This window comes from Centruroides vittatus, unplaced genomic scaffold (genome assembly GCF_030686945.1).
Source record: "Centruroides vittatus isolate TY-2023 unplaced genomic scaffold, ASM3068694v2 contig_1199, whole genome shotgun sequence".
Taxonomy (NCBI): domain Eukaryota; kingdom Metazoa; phylum Arthropoda; class Arachnida; order Scorpiones; family Buthidae; genus Centruroides; species Centruroides vittatus.
In genome coordinates, this window is record NW_027120766.1 from 12514 (window position 1) to 27370 (window position 14857).

General features: G+C 30.5%; 1 protein-coding gene across 1 annotated transcript; it reads left to right on the forward strand.

Moving 5' to 3' along the window:
• Positions 1–1024: 1024 nt before the first annotated feature.
• LOC136983137 (nose resistant to fluoxetine protein 6-like) lies at positions 1025–6376 on the forward strand. The gene is made up of 9 exons (XM_067279776.1): positions 1025–1088; positions 1803–1886; positions 1948–2110; positions 2184–2263; positions 3023–3142; positions 3484–3607; positions 4644–4830; positions 5220–5362; positions 6191–6376. The coding sequence occupies exons 2-9, from the start codon at positions 1849–1851 to the stop codon at positions 6368–6370; spliced, it is 1035 nt and encodes a 344-aa protein (XP_067135877.1). The 5' UTR covers positions 1025–1088; positions 1803–1848; the 3' UTR covers positions 6371–6376.
• Positions 6377–14857: the final 8481 nt, after the last annotated feature.

Below are 14857 nucleotides of genomic sequence, written 5' to 3' on the forward strand. Positions count from 1 at the left end.
AATTTCAGAGCCGTGTTCGGCACTTTAATTATTTCTGTAATCTTAGCAACAACCGTTCACACTGTGTCGAAATCACAAATAGTTAACAAAGAACAGATAAATGGTAAGTCAGTCAGTTGCAGAAGTATTGTAAAAAAACACGTGTTTATTTTTGGAACTTACACAGCAGATAATTTATATATTTTTCATTGTTATTTAATAATTCAACACTTGATATTTATAGGAAAAATATTTGACGTTGTCGTTTCGTTCTCCGCACTCAGCACTACAAGTAAACTGTTTTCCAGCAACACTTACGAGAATACAAAAGCGCTAAGTGGAATCAAAGTTTTACTTATGAATTGCCTTATATTTGGTCACGTCATGACAAGTTCCGATATAATACAGACCGTTACGGGTAATTATGTCTTGTGATAACAATATGTTTATATATATATCTCTCGAAATATACTCCACAAGACAAGTGTCTTGCTAATGTTACAATTATATTTTATGACATTGTCTATAAAGAAACTTATTCTTAGAAAATAATAAATTTGACAAGTTGCTGAGGCATTTATTTTTTGACGCTATTAATCGGTCTACAAGTGGCCGAGTAAATTAATCAATTGAACGTGTGTAGGCCTTTTGAAATATTTTTCACGTTTATAACATCTAAATACAAGCCAGTTTCCCGTGAAAAGTTGTTTTGGAAGACATCAGCCTAGGGCCTAGGCAGATCGATTACCAGCCACGTTTTTAATATTTGTATTATAGTTATGTCTCATTATATTTATTTTTGGCAATTTTCATAATGTTTAGCTTCGAAAATATAAATTTTACAAATTTTCACTTTTTAACTTTCAACTTTAACTTTGTGGTTCTTCGCATGTAATTTTATTTTAGTAACGTTATTATTCGGAGTGAAGATGTTTGTATCTAACGTAGTGATAAAATATAAACTTAACGTTAATATATAAAAAATTTTTAAATATTATTTTAAATTTACTTGCAGAAAAATATATAAATTTATCAAGAATAATGAATTACATACCAATAGAAATTGCTTCTAATTTCTATGTATTAATTGAAAGTTTCTTCTTAATCAGGTAAAATACACGCAAATCTGTTCAATTGTAATAACGATAAATTAAGATAACCCTACTTAGTTAATGCCATTTTATCTATCTTTGTACGTCTTAAATCAAACGGAAGGGGACAGTAATTAAAGCATCCATATTAAACGTTCTGTAAACGCGTCGTGTGATGAAAAGGTCAGATCGAAAATATAACACTATTGCAACAGAGTGTTTGCGGTAAACAATCGAACAATAGTGAGAGTTATTTATGCAAGGACACTACTCAATACATGTTTTATTTTGAAGTCTAAATCATCACATACGATCAATTATAATCATTATTTTCAGAATTTGAACAATACATCTATAAATTTTCGCGTATTTTGGATGGCTGCTATTTTACTCTCAAAGACAGAGTTAGATGGATGAAAGCCAAGAACAGATATGAAAAGATATAAGATCAGAATACCCCGTTAAACCGAGTAACCCCAATTATATATGTACTGAAATGTCACCTTACGAAATTCGGTTGCATTTCAATTCTTAAATTTTTCTGTAGACAACGTTTAATAACGATACTTTAATTATGACCATTATTAGTTGCCGCTCTATAACTTTATCTGCTTGTAAATACAATGATCTTTGAAACAGTAGTTGCAATTAGAGTAAATTTAAATTACGATGTTACGATTTGTTATATAATAAAATTGCTGATAAAATTATCCACATTTTTTTTTTATTTAGTGGATTGCTGACATGTTACACACGAAAACAAAGAGCAAATTCAAAGATGCAATATGTGCAATTCGTGATGAACAGAGCTATCAGGTATAATAACTTACATTAAAGTTTCGCATAAAAGAAGCTTTTACCTACGAACTTTTTTCAGGTTAACTCTACCAGTTCTTTGTGTTATGGCCACGACTATTATTTTACCTCTTCTGGGCGATGGTCCACATTGGGAAGAGGTTAAACGTCACGCTGAATTTGCAGAACGACATTGGTGGGAATTTACAATTCATATTCACACTTATACAATTTATACACATAACGTAATTGTTTTAATTTTCATTTGAATAGATATTTTTATTATATTTATAATCCGTGTATTATTTTAAATTGCAGTTTTTGTCTCATTTATGGTTTATGAGTGTTTTGATGCAATTAACGATTATTGCAGCACCATTGTTATTTCTGTGTGATAGGTAAAGAGATAAATTACTTATATGATTATGTAGTGATATTATTAAATTGAAATTTTTAATTAAACAATAATTACAAAAATTATTTGCATAATAATTAAAATTAAAGATGGCTTTGTTTATTTCAATTGAACACTGGTCATATAATTATGTTACAACTTTAAGGATATTTCTCAAAAAAACATTTGTAAATCTCCGATTATAAAAATTCGTAACATAATAAAAATGTACACCAGTAATTTAATGCACAATTAAACCTGTCGAAAATAAAACATCTATAAAACAAAAAAGATTTTTCTCGGATGCAATTACACTAGGGCGTAATCAACGAGTACACAAAAAAAGAGCATAATAAATTTATATGCCTCTGTGTCCTTATTTATACAATTTATTATGTAAATTTCTACTAGGACATATCGTATTAGTAAGACTTATTATACTGATGTCCGGGTTCCGCAAATTTAAGAAACCTATCCAGAAAAAACAATTTTTTTTCACCCGTTTCAATTGTACACATTTCACACGCTGATGAGGAACCAACAGATCGGTCTTTCATCAGCGGGTTTACAGCCAATAATTATTGAAAACATTTTTTGAAATAAAATATTAATTATTGTGTATGTTTCGTCTTAATTTATCACTAAGAATTATTTAATAATATCGATCTTATTTGTTTTAATTATACTATAGATAAATTAGAAGCATTTCATTAATTTATTATTATGATTTTACTGATAAAATTTGTATATATTTTTACATCAGATGGCCAAAACATGGACTATTTGTAATAATTATGTTAGTCATTGTTGGCATTACCTCACACGTGACTTACATGGTGACGACAGGCAACTTCGTTTTTATTGGATACTCTTTTGACAAGGAGTATGTTTTAGTAATATTTAATATTTAGGATAAACTATTTTATATTTTCGTTTACTTACATAGCTAAACCTTACTGTGGCAATATGCGGGAACGTGATAAATCTATTTAAAACACATTGATATTCTTATGTACTGTGCGTTTGTTAATTTATATAAAATAATTATTACGTAATATACTTAATGGATTTCTGTATCATTCAGGTTCATACAGAAACTATAAAAATAACTTTGTGAGGCCACAAATTATTTTTTTAGTTTGTTAAAAAGTTTAAATAAAAATAAGAATTCATACATTATAATTTAGTTAGCAAGAAATAATAATGTTATTAATTTTTTTACAGAAATTTGTATTCTTACCTAGCTTTTAACTATCAAAGACCGTACTACTCGCACCTCTGTTCCTATTGCACGGGTCTATTAATTGGAAATATTCTGTCAAACAAACTGCAGCTGAAGATTAAAAAAGTAAGTCAATTTCTTAAATTTTTGTATTGCGCATTGCACGTATCGTAACGTAAATCATATTAGAGACAAATAGTCACAAGTGAAAATGGTAAAATTCAGAATTTTTGTTATTATTTATTCAGATGAATTAAATACGAAATTCGACGAGCTTCACTACACTTTCGTTATCATTGATATGTTTATGCTTTAATGTATAAATACAGTAGAGTGTCGTTAATCCGAATCAATTGTAAACTGGGGTTGTTCGGAGAAACGATTATGTACGAAAAAATATATCAACTTATCTAATATTGAAATTCTTCTCTGCTGCGTGTCGCTTCGTGTTAAATTTTCTTCGATTTTAAGCCTGACGAAAATTTTTTTAATAATAATCGAGGCTATCGTATCGTCAAAAATTATTTCTTTATTTTGTACAAACAAAATAAATATATTGAAAAATATAAAAACAAAATAATTATACTTTAGAAGTTAATCTAGTATCAAAAACGTTCGATTCACCACGACACAGTAAGACTGGAAAGCTTTCGGTTAACCGGCTTTCGGATAAACAACTCTCTTCTGTACTAAACTACAATTTTAGTTCTAATGTTGTCATTAATCATGTTATAACTAAATTATATATAAATATATATTTTAAATACAACAATAAATCTGAATTTTAGTATTAAAATATATAATCGTAAAACCTTTCTAAAAAGAGTGACATTCCTGCAAACGATCAATATTAGTAGTTTAGTGGCTATTTAGCATTAGTAAAATCTACTATTTTCGACTTCTGGAATTTAATATTAACAGTGGCCCGCTTGATGGCAATCATATAGTTTTTGGATTCGGAATAAATGCTTTCTTAGACCTACCAACAGATATTGACGTCTACCATTTTTATTCCTTGATAGATTTGTCGAGAAATTTATTAAACGACTGTAAGTGATCATCGCTATGGTCATTTGCTAAACTATTTTTTATTCTGTGTTTCTAATATTTCATATTATTAATGTATATTACATTTACTTTTAAAAAATTTGTTTTTTTTCAGATTTACCGTGTAATCTTTTGGATCATTTCCTTGTCTTTATTGATGTATTCTACTTTTGGATTGCACAAACAGATAACTGAAGTGTCTCCAAACAAATCCTTTGTTTTTATTCACAAAGCTTTGTCGCCGTTCATGTTAATAATTGGACTTTCGTGGACATGTGTAGCTTGTATAACTGGACATGGAGGTACGTCGATTGCACAGCTTTATATTTTTTAAACATAACTCTTTTGCTCGAGTTTCACTTTTATTCTCTGTTGTATACATTTAAAAGAGTATTGTTTTAAATATAAAAATACACAAAACTGTATTTTTCTTTTCTAAATTTAATCATGAAAATTGTCGTTTAAAAAAGTAATTTATTGTACTGCTGCTTAAAAGAACCAATTGACTATAATAATTCGATATGCATGAATCATTTCATTTTATTCTGAACGAAATTTACCTACGTCGTGTCTTTTGATTAATTTACATAAATACAGTTTATTGTGAAAACTATTTATAAAATTATTGTTATTTCTGCATTATGTAAACATGTCAACTGTTACTTCTGTCAGATATATTTTTTATTTTCAGGTGTTGTTAACAGATTCCTGTCTATGAAAGTCTTTACCATTTTTGATCGTTTGAATGCGTGGGTTTACACGCTTCATTTTCTAATTATACTTTATATTTACGCTCAGCTTAGAAAAGCTACAACTTTTACTGAACTAAATTTGGTATGCCAGGTTTATTTATATATTTTTTAATTTAAGCAGTAAAAGTTCCAGACTTAAGATTACAGTAGAGAGTCGTTAATCCGAATCAATTGAGGACAGAGGTTGTTCGGATTTGTGATTTGTTCAAATAACCGATTACGTACGAAAAAATATAACCTGTCCGATGTTTAAATTTGTCTCTGTTGCGTGTCGCTTTGTGTTCAATTTTTCTCCGTTACGTGTCGCTTCGTGTTGAATTTTCGTCGATTTTAAGCCTAACAAAAATTTTTATAATAATAATCGAGGCTATTGTATCGTCACAAATTATTTTTTTAGTTTGTACAAACAAATTAATATATTGAAAATTATAAAAACATAAAAATTATACTTTAGAAGTAAATCTAGTATCAAAAACGTTCGATTTAGCACGACACTGTCCGACTGAAAATCGTTCAGATAATTGGCGATTTGAATTACAGGAATTCGAATTAAGACTCTCTACTGTACTTATAGTGTTATAAAAATTATTCTAAGTAGTATATAAAGAAAAAATATATATATAATTATATTGATAATGTTTTACTAGAACAACTTTTTAAAGCTGTTAACACAATTAGCAAATATATAATAATAAATAAGCTGTCATAAATATCTAACTTAATTTTTGTGAGAGAATAATTAGAGTCAGTACTACGACAGTGTATTATGTGTAATTCATATTTATAAGTCGTATACTTAAATATATATAAAGTTTATTAACTATTTTTTGCAACAAAAAAGCAATAACAGCGTTTAAAGAAGCAAACGGAAATTTAGAGATTGTATTGTTAACATTATTATATTTTTCAGTGGATGCTGTTCGCAGTGGTGTTGTTTCTTTCGCTGATTGTATCTTTTTTCTATTACATCTTTATCCAAGCGCCTGTCGATTTTCTGGCTGCGAAATTGTTACGTTCAAGTTCAAGGAAGAAAGCTCCAGTCGAAAATTGCCAATTAACAACCATAAGTACGCGACTTCGATCAGATTAATATGCGCAAATTATGAATAGCAGGTTATTGATTATATTGAAATGCTTGTACTCGATGTTTTAAGTACTTATATTAACACATATTAAAATGTACTCATTTGTTTTAGCTTCATACTAATAACGAATATTTAAAAATTTTTATTCTTCCTAGAGAAAATGACAAATATATATATATTGTATACGAACTATTAAAGTATTTCAAAGTTAATAAATTACTTAAATGCTCATAATTATTCAGTGTTTTAATATATATTTAAAATAATAAATATTACGTGTATGTGTACTGTTCATACTATTTTGGCATTTTCAAAATTCGTATGAATAGTATTAAAATTTTCATTGGCCAGAGGCTGTTTTTATATAAATCTTTAACGAAAGGAGAAGTTTCAGAAACTTTCTCTCTTTTCCACAGAGTAAGAACGGCAAAATACATGCATTGACCCGCAAAAATAACGAAAATATGTTATAACGGTCGACTGCCGTATGTGAGAAAGTTGTTGATTAACCTCTTAACAGTGGAACAGTCAGACGTAGCGCTACCTCCTAATTGTGGAGAAACCTGGAAAATTTTTTAAGAATTTTCCCACGCGTTTTTCTCGTTTTCGTTTAGAAAAAAAAATTTTAACAGTTACGTCTAGTAAAGAAAAAATCGTTCTTTATTGTCATATAATTTTTTTATATATGAATTTTTTTGCAGTAATTTTTTGCAAAATTTTTTTTAAAATTTATATTAAATTCTTTTTTGATTTTCCATCCGTTACGATTTTTCCAAAAGTTTTGAATTTATTTTCAATTTTATATAATTTTTTAAAGTTTTAGGCATTTAAGTTATGACGATTTTTTCCAACCTGCGAATCAAATTTAAGAAAACGTAATTGACAGTTAACGAATTTCATCCACCACAATAGATGACGTAAAGGTTGTTTCGTTTACAACTATGACGACTGGAGGTTTTTCCCCCTAAACTGAAATGTGGGTGAAGGTCGTCTCGTGTTCTACATTCTGTAGAAGTGACGTAATCATTGTAAATAAAAGAAAATCTCAGTATATCTTTTATTTAAAATTTTAAAATTCGTTGTTCAAATTTACACCGAAATATTAACCTCTGAACAGTGGAACAGTCGGACTCAGCTCTACCAGTTAGTTGTGGAGATAAACCGTGGAAATTTTTTTAAAAATTTTCCCACGCGTTTTTCTCGTTTCCGTTTAAGAAAAAAAATTTTTAAACAGTTACGTCTTGTAAAGGAAAAATCGTTCTTTATTGTCACATAATTTTTTTATATATGAATTTTTTTTGCGGTAATTTTTTGCTAAAAATTTTTTTTTCAAATTTATATTAAATTCTTTTTTGATTTTCCATCCGATACGATTTTTTCAAAACTTTTGAATTTATTTTCAATTTTATAAAATTTTTTAAAGTTTTAGGCATTTAAGTAATGACGATTTTTTCTAACCTGCGAATCAAATTCAAGAAAATGTAATTGACAGTTAACGAATTTCATCTACAACAATAGAAGACGTAAAGGTTGTTATAACTACAACTGGCGGCCTTTCCCCCCAGACTGAAATGTGGGTGAAGGTCGTCTCGTGTTCTACTTTCTGTAGAAGTGACGTAATCATCTATATATATAAAAATGAATGTATGTCTGTGTGTGTGTGTGTGTGTGTGTGTGTTTGTCCTTCATGCATTACCATACCATTTATCCGATTGCCATGAAACTTTGGGAAGTTGTTTAATACACTCCCACAAAGGTTTCTGGCATGTGTGAAGACCACCATTTCCCCCTTTCAAAAATATATTTATATATGGATTAAGGCTTTTATGTCCAACAGATGGCGCTAACTTCCGACGACCTAAGTTTGCTTCTCTGTGAGGCATTGTTTTTCTGTGAAAACGGACTAAACCAGATCATTTTCTATCTATCTATATAAATAAAATATAACGTTCGTTTGTTCCTACCGATTCCTTTTGAATTTTGACACAACGTTGCATTCGAATACGCAAGTGTTTGTATATAATATACATGTCTAAATTCCCCCTACTGGGGGGAGATGAACGAGATTAAGGCTTACCGTAAAGAACTCGGCTTCTATTATACTATTTTACATGCGGATTTTTTGCGTTTTTAATTGCGTTTTAATAGGTTACGTCAACAGAATATACACTAAAAAGAAATTTTTCGATATTCCTCAGCGGGGAAAGGAAAAGGATTAAGGCTTACTGTGAAGAACTCGGCTTCTATTTATACTAATTTGCATGCGGTTTTTTGCGTTTTTAATTGCGTTTTAATAGGTTACGTCAACAGAATATACAATAAAAAGGGATTTTTCGATATTCCCCAGCGAGGAAAGGGACAGGATTAAGGCTTACCGTGAAGAACTCGGCTTCTATTTATACTATTTTACATGCGGTTTTTTGCGTTTTTAATTGCGTTTTAATAGGTGACGTCAACAGAATATACACTAAAAAGGGATTTTTCGATATTCCCCAGCGGGGAAAGGGACAGGATTAAGGCTTACCGTGAAGAACTCGGCTTCTATTTATACTATTTTACATGCGGTTTTTTGCGTTTTTAATTGCGTTTTAATAGGTGACGTCAACAGAATATACACTTAAAAGGGATTTTTCAATATTCCCCAGCGAGGAAAGGGACAGGATTAAGGCTTACCGTGAAGAACTCGGCTTCTATTTATACTATTTTACATGCGGTTTTTTGCGTTTTTAATTGCGTTTTAATAGGTGACGTCAACAGAATATACACTAAAAAGGGATTTTTCGATATTCCTCAGCGAGGAAAGGGACAGGATTAAGGCTTACCGTGAAGAACTCGGCTTCTATTTATACTATTTTACATGCGGTTTTTTGCGTTTTTAATTGCGTTTTAATAGGTGACGTCAACAGAATATACACTAAAAAGGGATTTTTCGATATTCCCCAGCGAGGAAAGGGACAGGATTAAGGCTTACCGTGAAGAACTCGGCTTCTATTTATACTATTTTACATGCGGTTTTTTGCGTTTTTAATTGCGTTTTAATAGGTGACGTCAACAGAATATACACTAAAAAGGGATTTTTCGATATTCCCCAGCGGGGAAAGGGACAGGATTAAGGCTTACCGTGAAGAACTCGGCTTCTATTTATACTATTTTACATGCGGTTTTTTGCGTTTTTAATTGCGTTTTAATAGGTGACGTCAACAGAATATACACTAAAAAGGGATTTTTCGATATTCCCCAGCGGGGAAAGGGACAGGATTAAGGCTTACCGTGAAGAACTCGGCTTCTATTTATACTATTTTACATGCGGTTTTTTGCGTTTCTAATTGCGTTTTAATAGGTGACGTCAACAGAATATACACTAAAAAGGGATTTTTCGATATTCCCCAGCGGGGAAAGGGACAGGATTAAGGCTTACCGTGAACTCGGCTTCTATTTATACTATTTTACATGCGGTTTTTTGCGTTTTTAATTGCGTTTTAATAGGTGACGTCAACAGAATATACACTAAAAAGGGATTTTTCGATATTTTCCAGCGGGGAAAGGGACAGGATTAAGGCTTACCGTGAAGAACTCGGCTTCTATTTATACTATTTTACATGCGGTTTTTTGCGTTTTTAATTGCGTTTTAATAGGTGACGTCAACAGAATATACACTAAAAAGGGATTTTTCGATATTCCCCAGCGGGGAAAGGGACAGGATTAAGGCTTACCGTGAAGAACTCGGCTTCTATTTATACTATTTTACATGCGGTTTTTTGCGTTTTTAATTGCGTTTTAATAGGTGACGTCAACAGAATATACACTAAAAAGGGATTTTTCGATATTCCCCAGCGAGGAAAGGGACAGGATTAAGGCTTACCGTGAAGAACTCGGCTTCTATTTATACTATTTTACATGCGGTTTTTTGCGTTTCTAATTGCGTTTTAATAGGTGACGTCAACAGAATATACACTAAAAAGGGATTTTTCGATATTCCCCAGCGGGGAAAGGGACAGGATTAAGGCTTACCGTGAACTCGGCTTCTATTTATACTATTTTACATGCGGTTTTTTGCGTTTTTAATTGCGTTTTAATAGGTGACGTCAACAGAATATACACTAAAAAGGGATTTTTCGATATTCCCCAGCGGGGAAAGGGACAGGATTAAGGCTTACCGTGAAGAACTCGGCTTCTATTTATACTATTTTACATGCGGTTTTTTGCGTTTTTAATTGCGTTTTAATAGGTGACGTCAACAGAATATACACTAAAAAGGGATTTTTTGAAATTCCCCCCACGGGGAACTGTTACACATTTATAATAGATACATTTTGAGCCACAACAACGCGTGGCCGGGTCAGCTAGTTGTAAATAAAAAAAATTTCAGTATATTTTTTATTTAAAATTTTAAAATTCGTTGTTCAAATTTACATAGAAATATTAAAGCAAATTAAAATATTAGCATTTTGTAAATAAACTTACTTCACATATAATAAATTTAAATGAATTAATCTATAAAAAACAACAAAACAATAAAGAAATGTAGAAATATTTTTATATTCATTTTCACATTTATAACATATGTTATCGTCATTGATCGATATTTAATTTTAAAAACAATTTTCATCATTGGCATGCATCAGAAAAAAAATGCACAACTTCCCTAAAACACACTTCATTGAAAAGGTCCGCTTCACTCTGAAAAAGCCGACAGTTTTATGTCAGAAATCCAATGTGTAACCTACTTTCTCTAACATAGTAAAACAAAGTAAGTTACAGTACAACAATACACATAAACATAAATAAATTAGTAGCCCAATAATACATCCTTTAATGTAAATCCATATGTTATATCCAAAAGTCAGTTTTCCCAAATTGTTGAAAAATAAATTATTTTCAAGTTTTCTTTTTGTAAAGTAGCATATTTTAAAAAACAAGTTCTATATTCAGAGTAAAATTTCCACCTTTTATCCGTTAAAAACAACGCAAAATGTACGAATCCACGTAATAAAAAATTATCGCAGTGAACTTCGAAAAAACGAGAAACAGAATTATTAAACCGCACTTTACGAAATCTGGCGCGAACTGTCGTATACAATAAACAAAACGAAAATGCTCTTGTCCAATGTCATCAGGTGACAAAAAGTTTCTAAATAAACGCTAAAAGTTTTAAAGAATTCTTTCACAAAAACCGATGAATTTAATTAATACACAATAACTAAATCTGTTTAATAAAGATTAATAATTTTCCATTATAATTATGCAAATTAGATCTAAAAAAGATCATCGCGCAAATTCTCCAGTGAACCAAGGATGACTCTTACGTCATCTGGATTGAAGTTTCCTGCAAAATACTGAAAATTTTTATATAATTATTTTACTAATTCAGCCAAATTTAAATAATATAAAATGTCTAGATCTGTTTAATAAAGATTAGTAATGTACTATCATTAATATGCAAATTAGATATGACAAAGATCACTGTGAAAAAATTCCCACCAAGATAAAAATAGTTTTCGGTCACGTGATCACCAAGAAATACGAAGAAATATGCCTTAAATTTAATGTTTGTGTACAAATTAATACATTTTAACTAATGTCATCGTTTAAAATTGAATGTGGCTGTAAAAATTAGTAAATTGTAACAAATTTCATCAAAGACAACAGAATAATTTTCAACTGATAAAAACTACAATAAATGATTATTTCTTCGAAAGACGTCGATATGCACGAATAAATAATAAATATACAATAATGCTTTTATCCATTTTAAGTGGATATTGTAAAAATTAAGCTATTTAATTTGTTTGGCTTTTATAACCCGATGACGACTGAATTTTTGAAAAAAAATGAGAAAAAACACACGCCTTGAAGCTCGGATTTTTTGTAAAATAATTTAAAATTGCCATATTTTTCGTAATTTTTGCGTTAGACACGCGCTCTCTTTTTATTTTGTTTACAAACACTTCAGTCTCTCTGATTATCGTATTTTTTTATATAATTGACAAAAAAAAGTTTTTTAAAAAGTCAAAAGTTCGACGTATTTTCATTTAAAAAAAATTAATTTAAAAAATTGTATTGTTTAACATACTGATTACAAACTTGAAGTGTTTTTACGTCTATCAAAACAAACCGCGTTATTCTAGCTGCAGTAGAAGGCCAGATGTTTACGTTCAAAGTTGTGATTTATGACAGGGGAGTGTCAAGTTACACGCGCTGTCATGGCGGCGGCTCCCCGCTGTGACAAGCGATACTTATTTTTTATTATTTTCAAATATGTAAGATTTAATAAATGTTCACAATAAAATTACTTGGATTGGCTTTTGTTCAGGTTGTCTGACTGTACACCAACAAATCAGTTCATCTCTAGTCAAATATTCCCGGGAAACCACCTTCCTATATTAAGTCTATGGGAGACTTTCTTGCCGTTAATTGGCTTTAAATTTCTTGTTTATACGCCTTTTACTCTCTAATTAGTCATTTCTATCATGATTGAATCTATATTAACCAATGAGCGTTCTCTCAGAACCGTCTATTCAGGATTTTCCCGCGAAGAACCAATGTCTTTCAAAGTCACGTGAGCGGAGTCAGACCTAAACAAACGTTGAGAAATAGCTATTTTCTTCATATTATTGCTGTAATTTTACTAGTTTTCATGTTATTTGACTTTATTTAGACCAGAAGATTACATATCAGAAACTTCCAGTCGAAAAATTTACTCATGACTTCCGGATGTTGCCTATTCTCTGGAAAAAATTAATTCATCGCTAATTATATTTGAATATTGTAATATTCGTTTAAAAAATATTTATAGTGTGTTTAACATATACTTCTCGAAGCAAAAATACGTTTAAAACTCGTTAATGGACTTAACATGACCTAGTTACCCCACCACTCCCCCGTTGAGTCAGGAAGTAATTATAAACTTTCAACCCCGGGACGCAAGACACGTGCGTTTGTTTTCTTTGAAAGTAAACACATGCCTTTGCGTTAAATAATCTCGGCAAATAAAAAAACGTATTTTAAAAATTTTTTAAGAATGCTTGTTTTGGCAAATAAACATTTACATATTGTTTTAATGATCGAAAATCTCGTTATATTTGAGTAATTACGGTTACTTGTGCTCACCCCGATAGATTCTCGAGTTCCCGGGGTGTTCAGTATATAAACATCCAAACAAATATAGACATTTTTCAGAATTCAGACTCGAACTTATACAGCAAATTGTCGATAAATACACTCCTTCATATGATTACTGTCATACAAAAAGTGGACGTCCGAGTAAATATGAAAATCCAAAGAGACTAAAACTAGAAAAACATTTCCTCTCTCTTATACCACCCACGGAAAAAAGCAAAAAACCATACAGAAGATGCCACGTTTGTGGAAATTCAAAAATTAACCCCAGAAAACGCGTTCAAACCCGATATGAGTGCAAGAAGTGTGATGTTGCGCTATGTGTAACTCCGTGTATGGAGATTTATCATACAAAACTTGTATTTTAGTTGTATTTGTATGTTTTTTTCTTATTTTTTTACTATTTTATATAATAAATAATTTTGTATTGTATTTAAAAATAATATTGTATATATTTTGTATCTTTTTTCTTATTTCTTTATTTTTTGCATTATAAATAAATGAATAAATAAAAAATAAAGTATGTTAACAAACAATTTTTTAAAATTATTTTTCGAACTTAAATTTTTATACACAGAAATAATTGTTAAAAGTACAATTTCAAAATATTTTATATGGTCTCAAAAAACAATGTTTTCAATATTATTACGTAAAAAAAACTTTGACACGCGCGTCACGCGTTACTCAGCGCGCGCCACAATAAAATAATTGTTTCTGTCACAGCTACTGTCCTTGAAAGACGTTGTGTACACGTGTTAAAGTTAATTATAGCTCTGTAAACACTAAGGGCCGATTTAGCGGTAATATTATCACGTACAAAAAGTTTGACAAGCATGACACACGCGCCGCGCGCGTCACGCGTCGCGTGGCGCAACGCTTATCGCCTGCCACAACTCCTGTCTCAGCTAGTGTCCTTGAATGACCGTTTGAACATTCTTAAGAGTTATTTTTAGCTCTGTAAACAGTGGGGACCGATTTAGCGGTAATAAATGTAATAAACGAACCGGAATTGCAGTTTAACAATTTGATACGCGACAAGGGACCATAAAATCGGTAATTAATTGAAATAAAGCAAAAAAATCATTCAAAAAACGTAACCTTAATAAGATTCCAACGAAAGAAGATTGAATAAATCGTTTAATACACGGTATCCTACCGCACGGCTTTATGCAAATTAAATAAAGTTTATGACCAGAGCCTCAGGACGTATGACGTCAACGGTTCTACGTCACACACGTGGCTTGAGGCCCTGGACAGATGTCGTCAACGGTTAATAATACTTAGTTTCCGAATATTTTACTGTGAAATTCCATTTAGTAAACAGAAACGAAGACAAGCTATTAATTATAAACAGGACAATAGAATAATTTTTA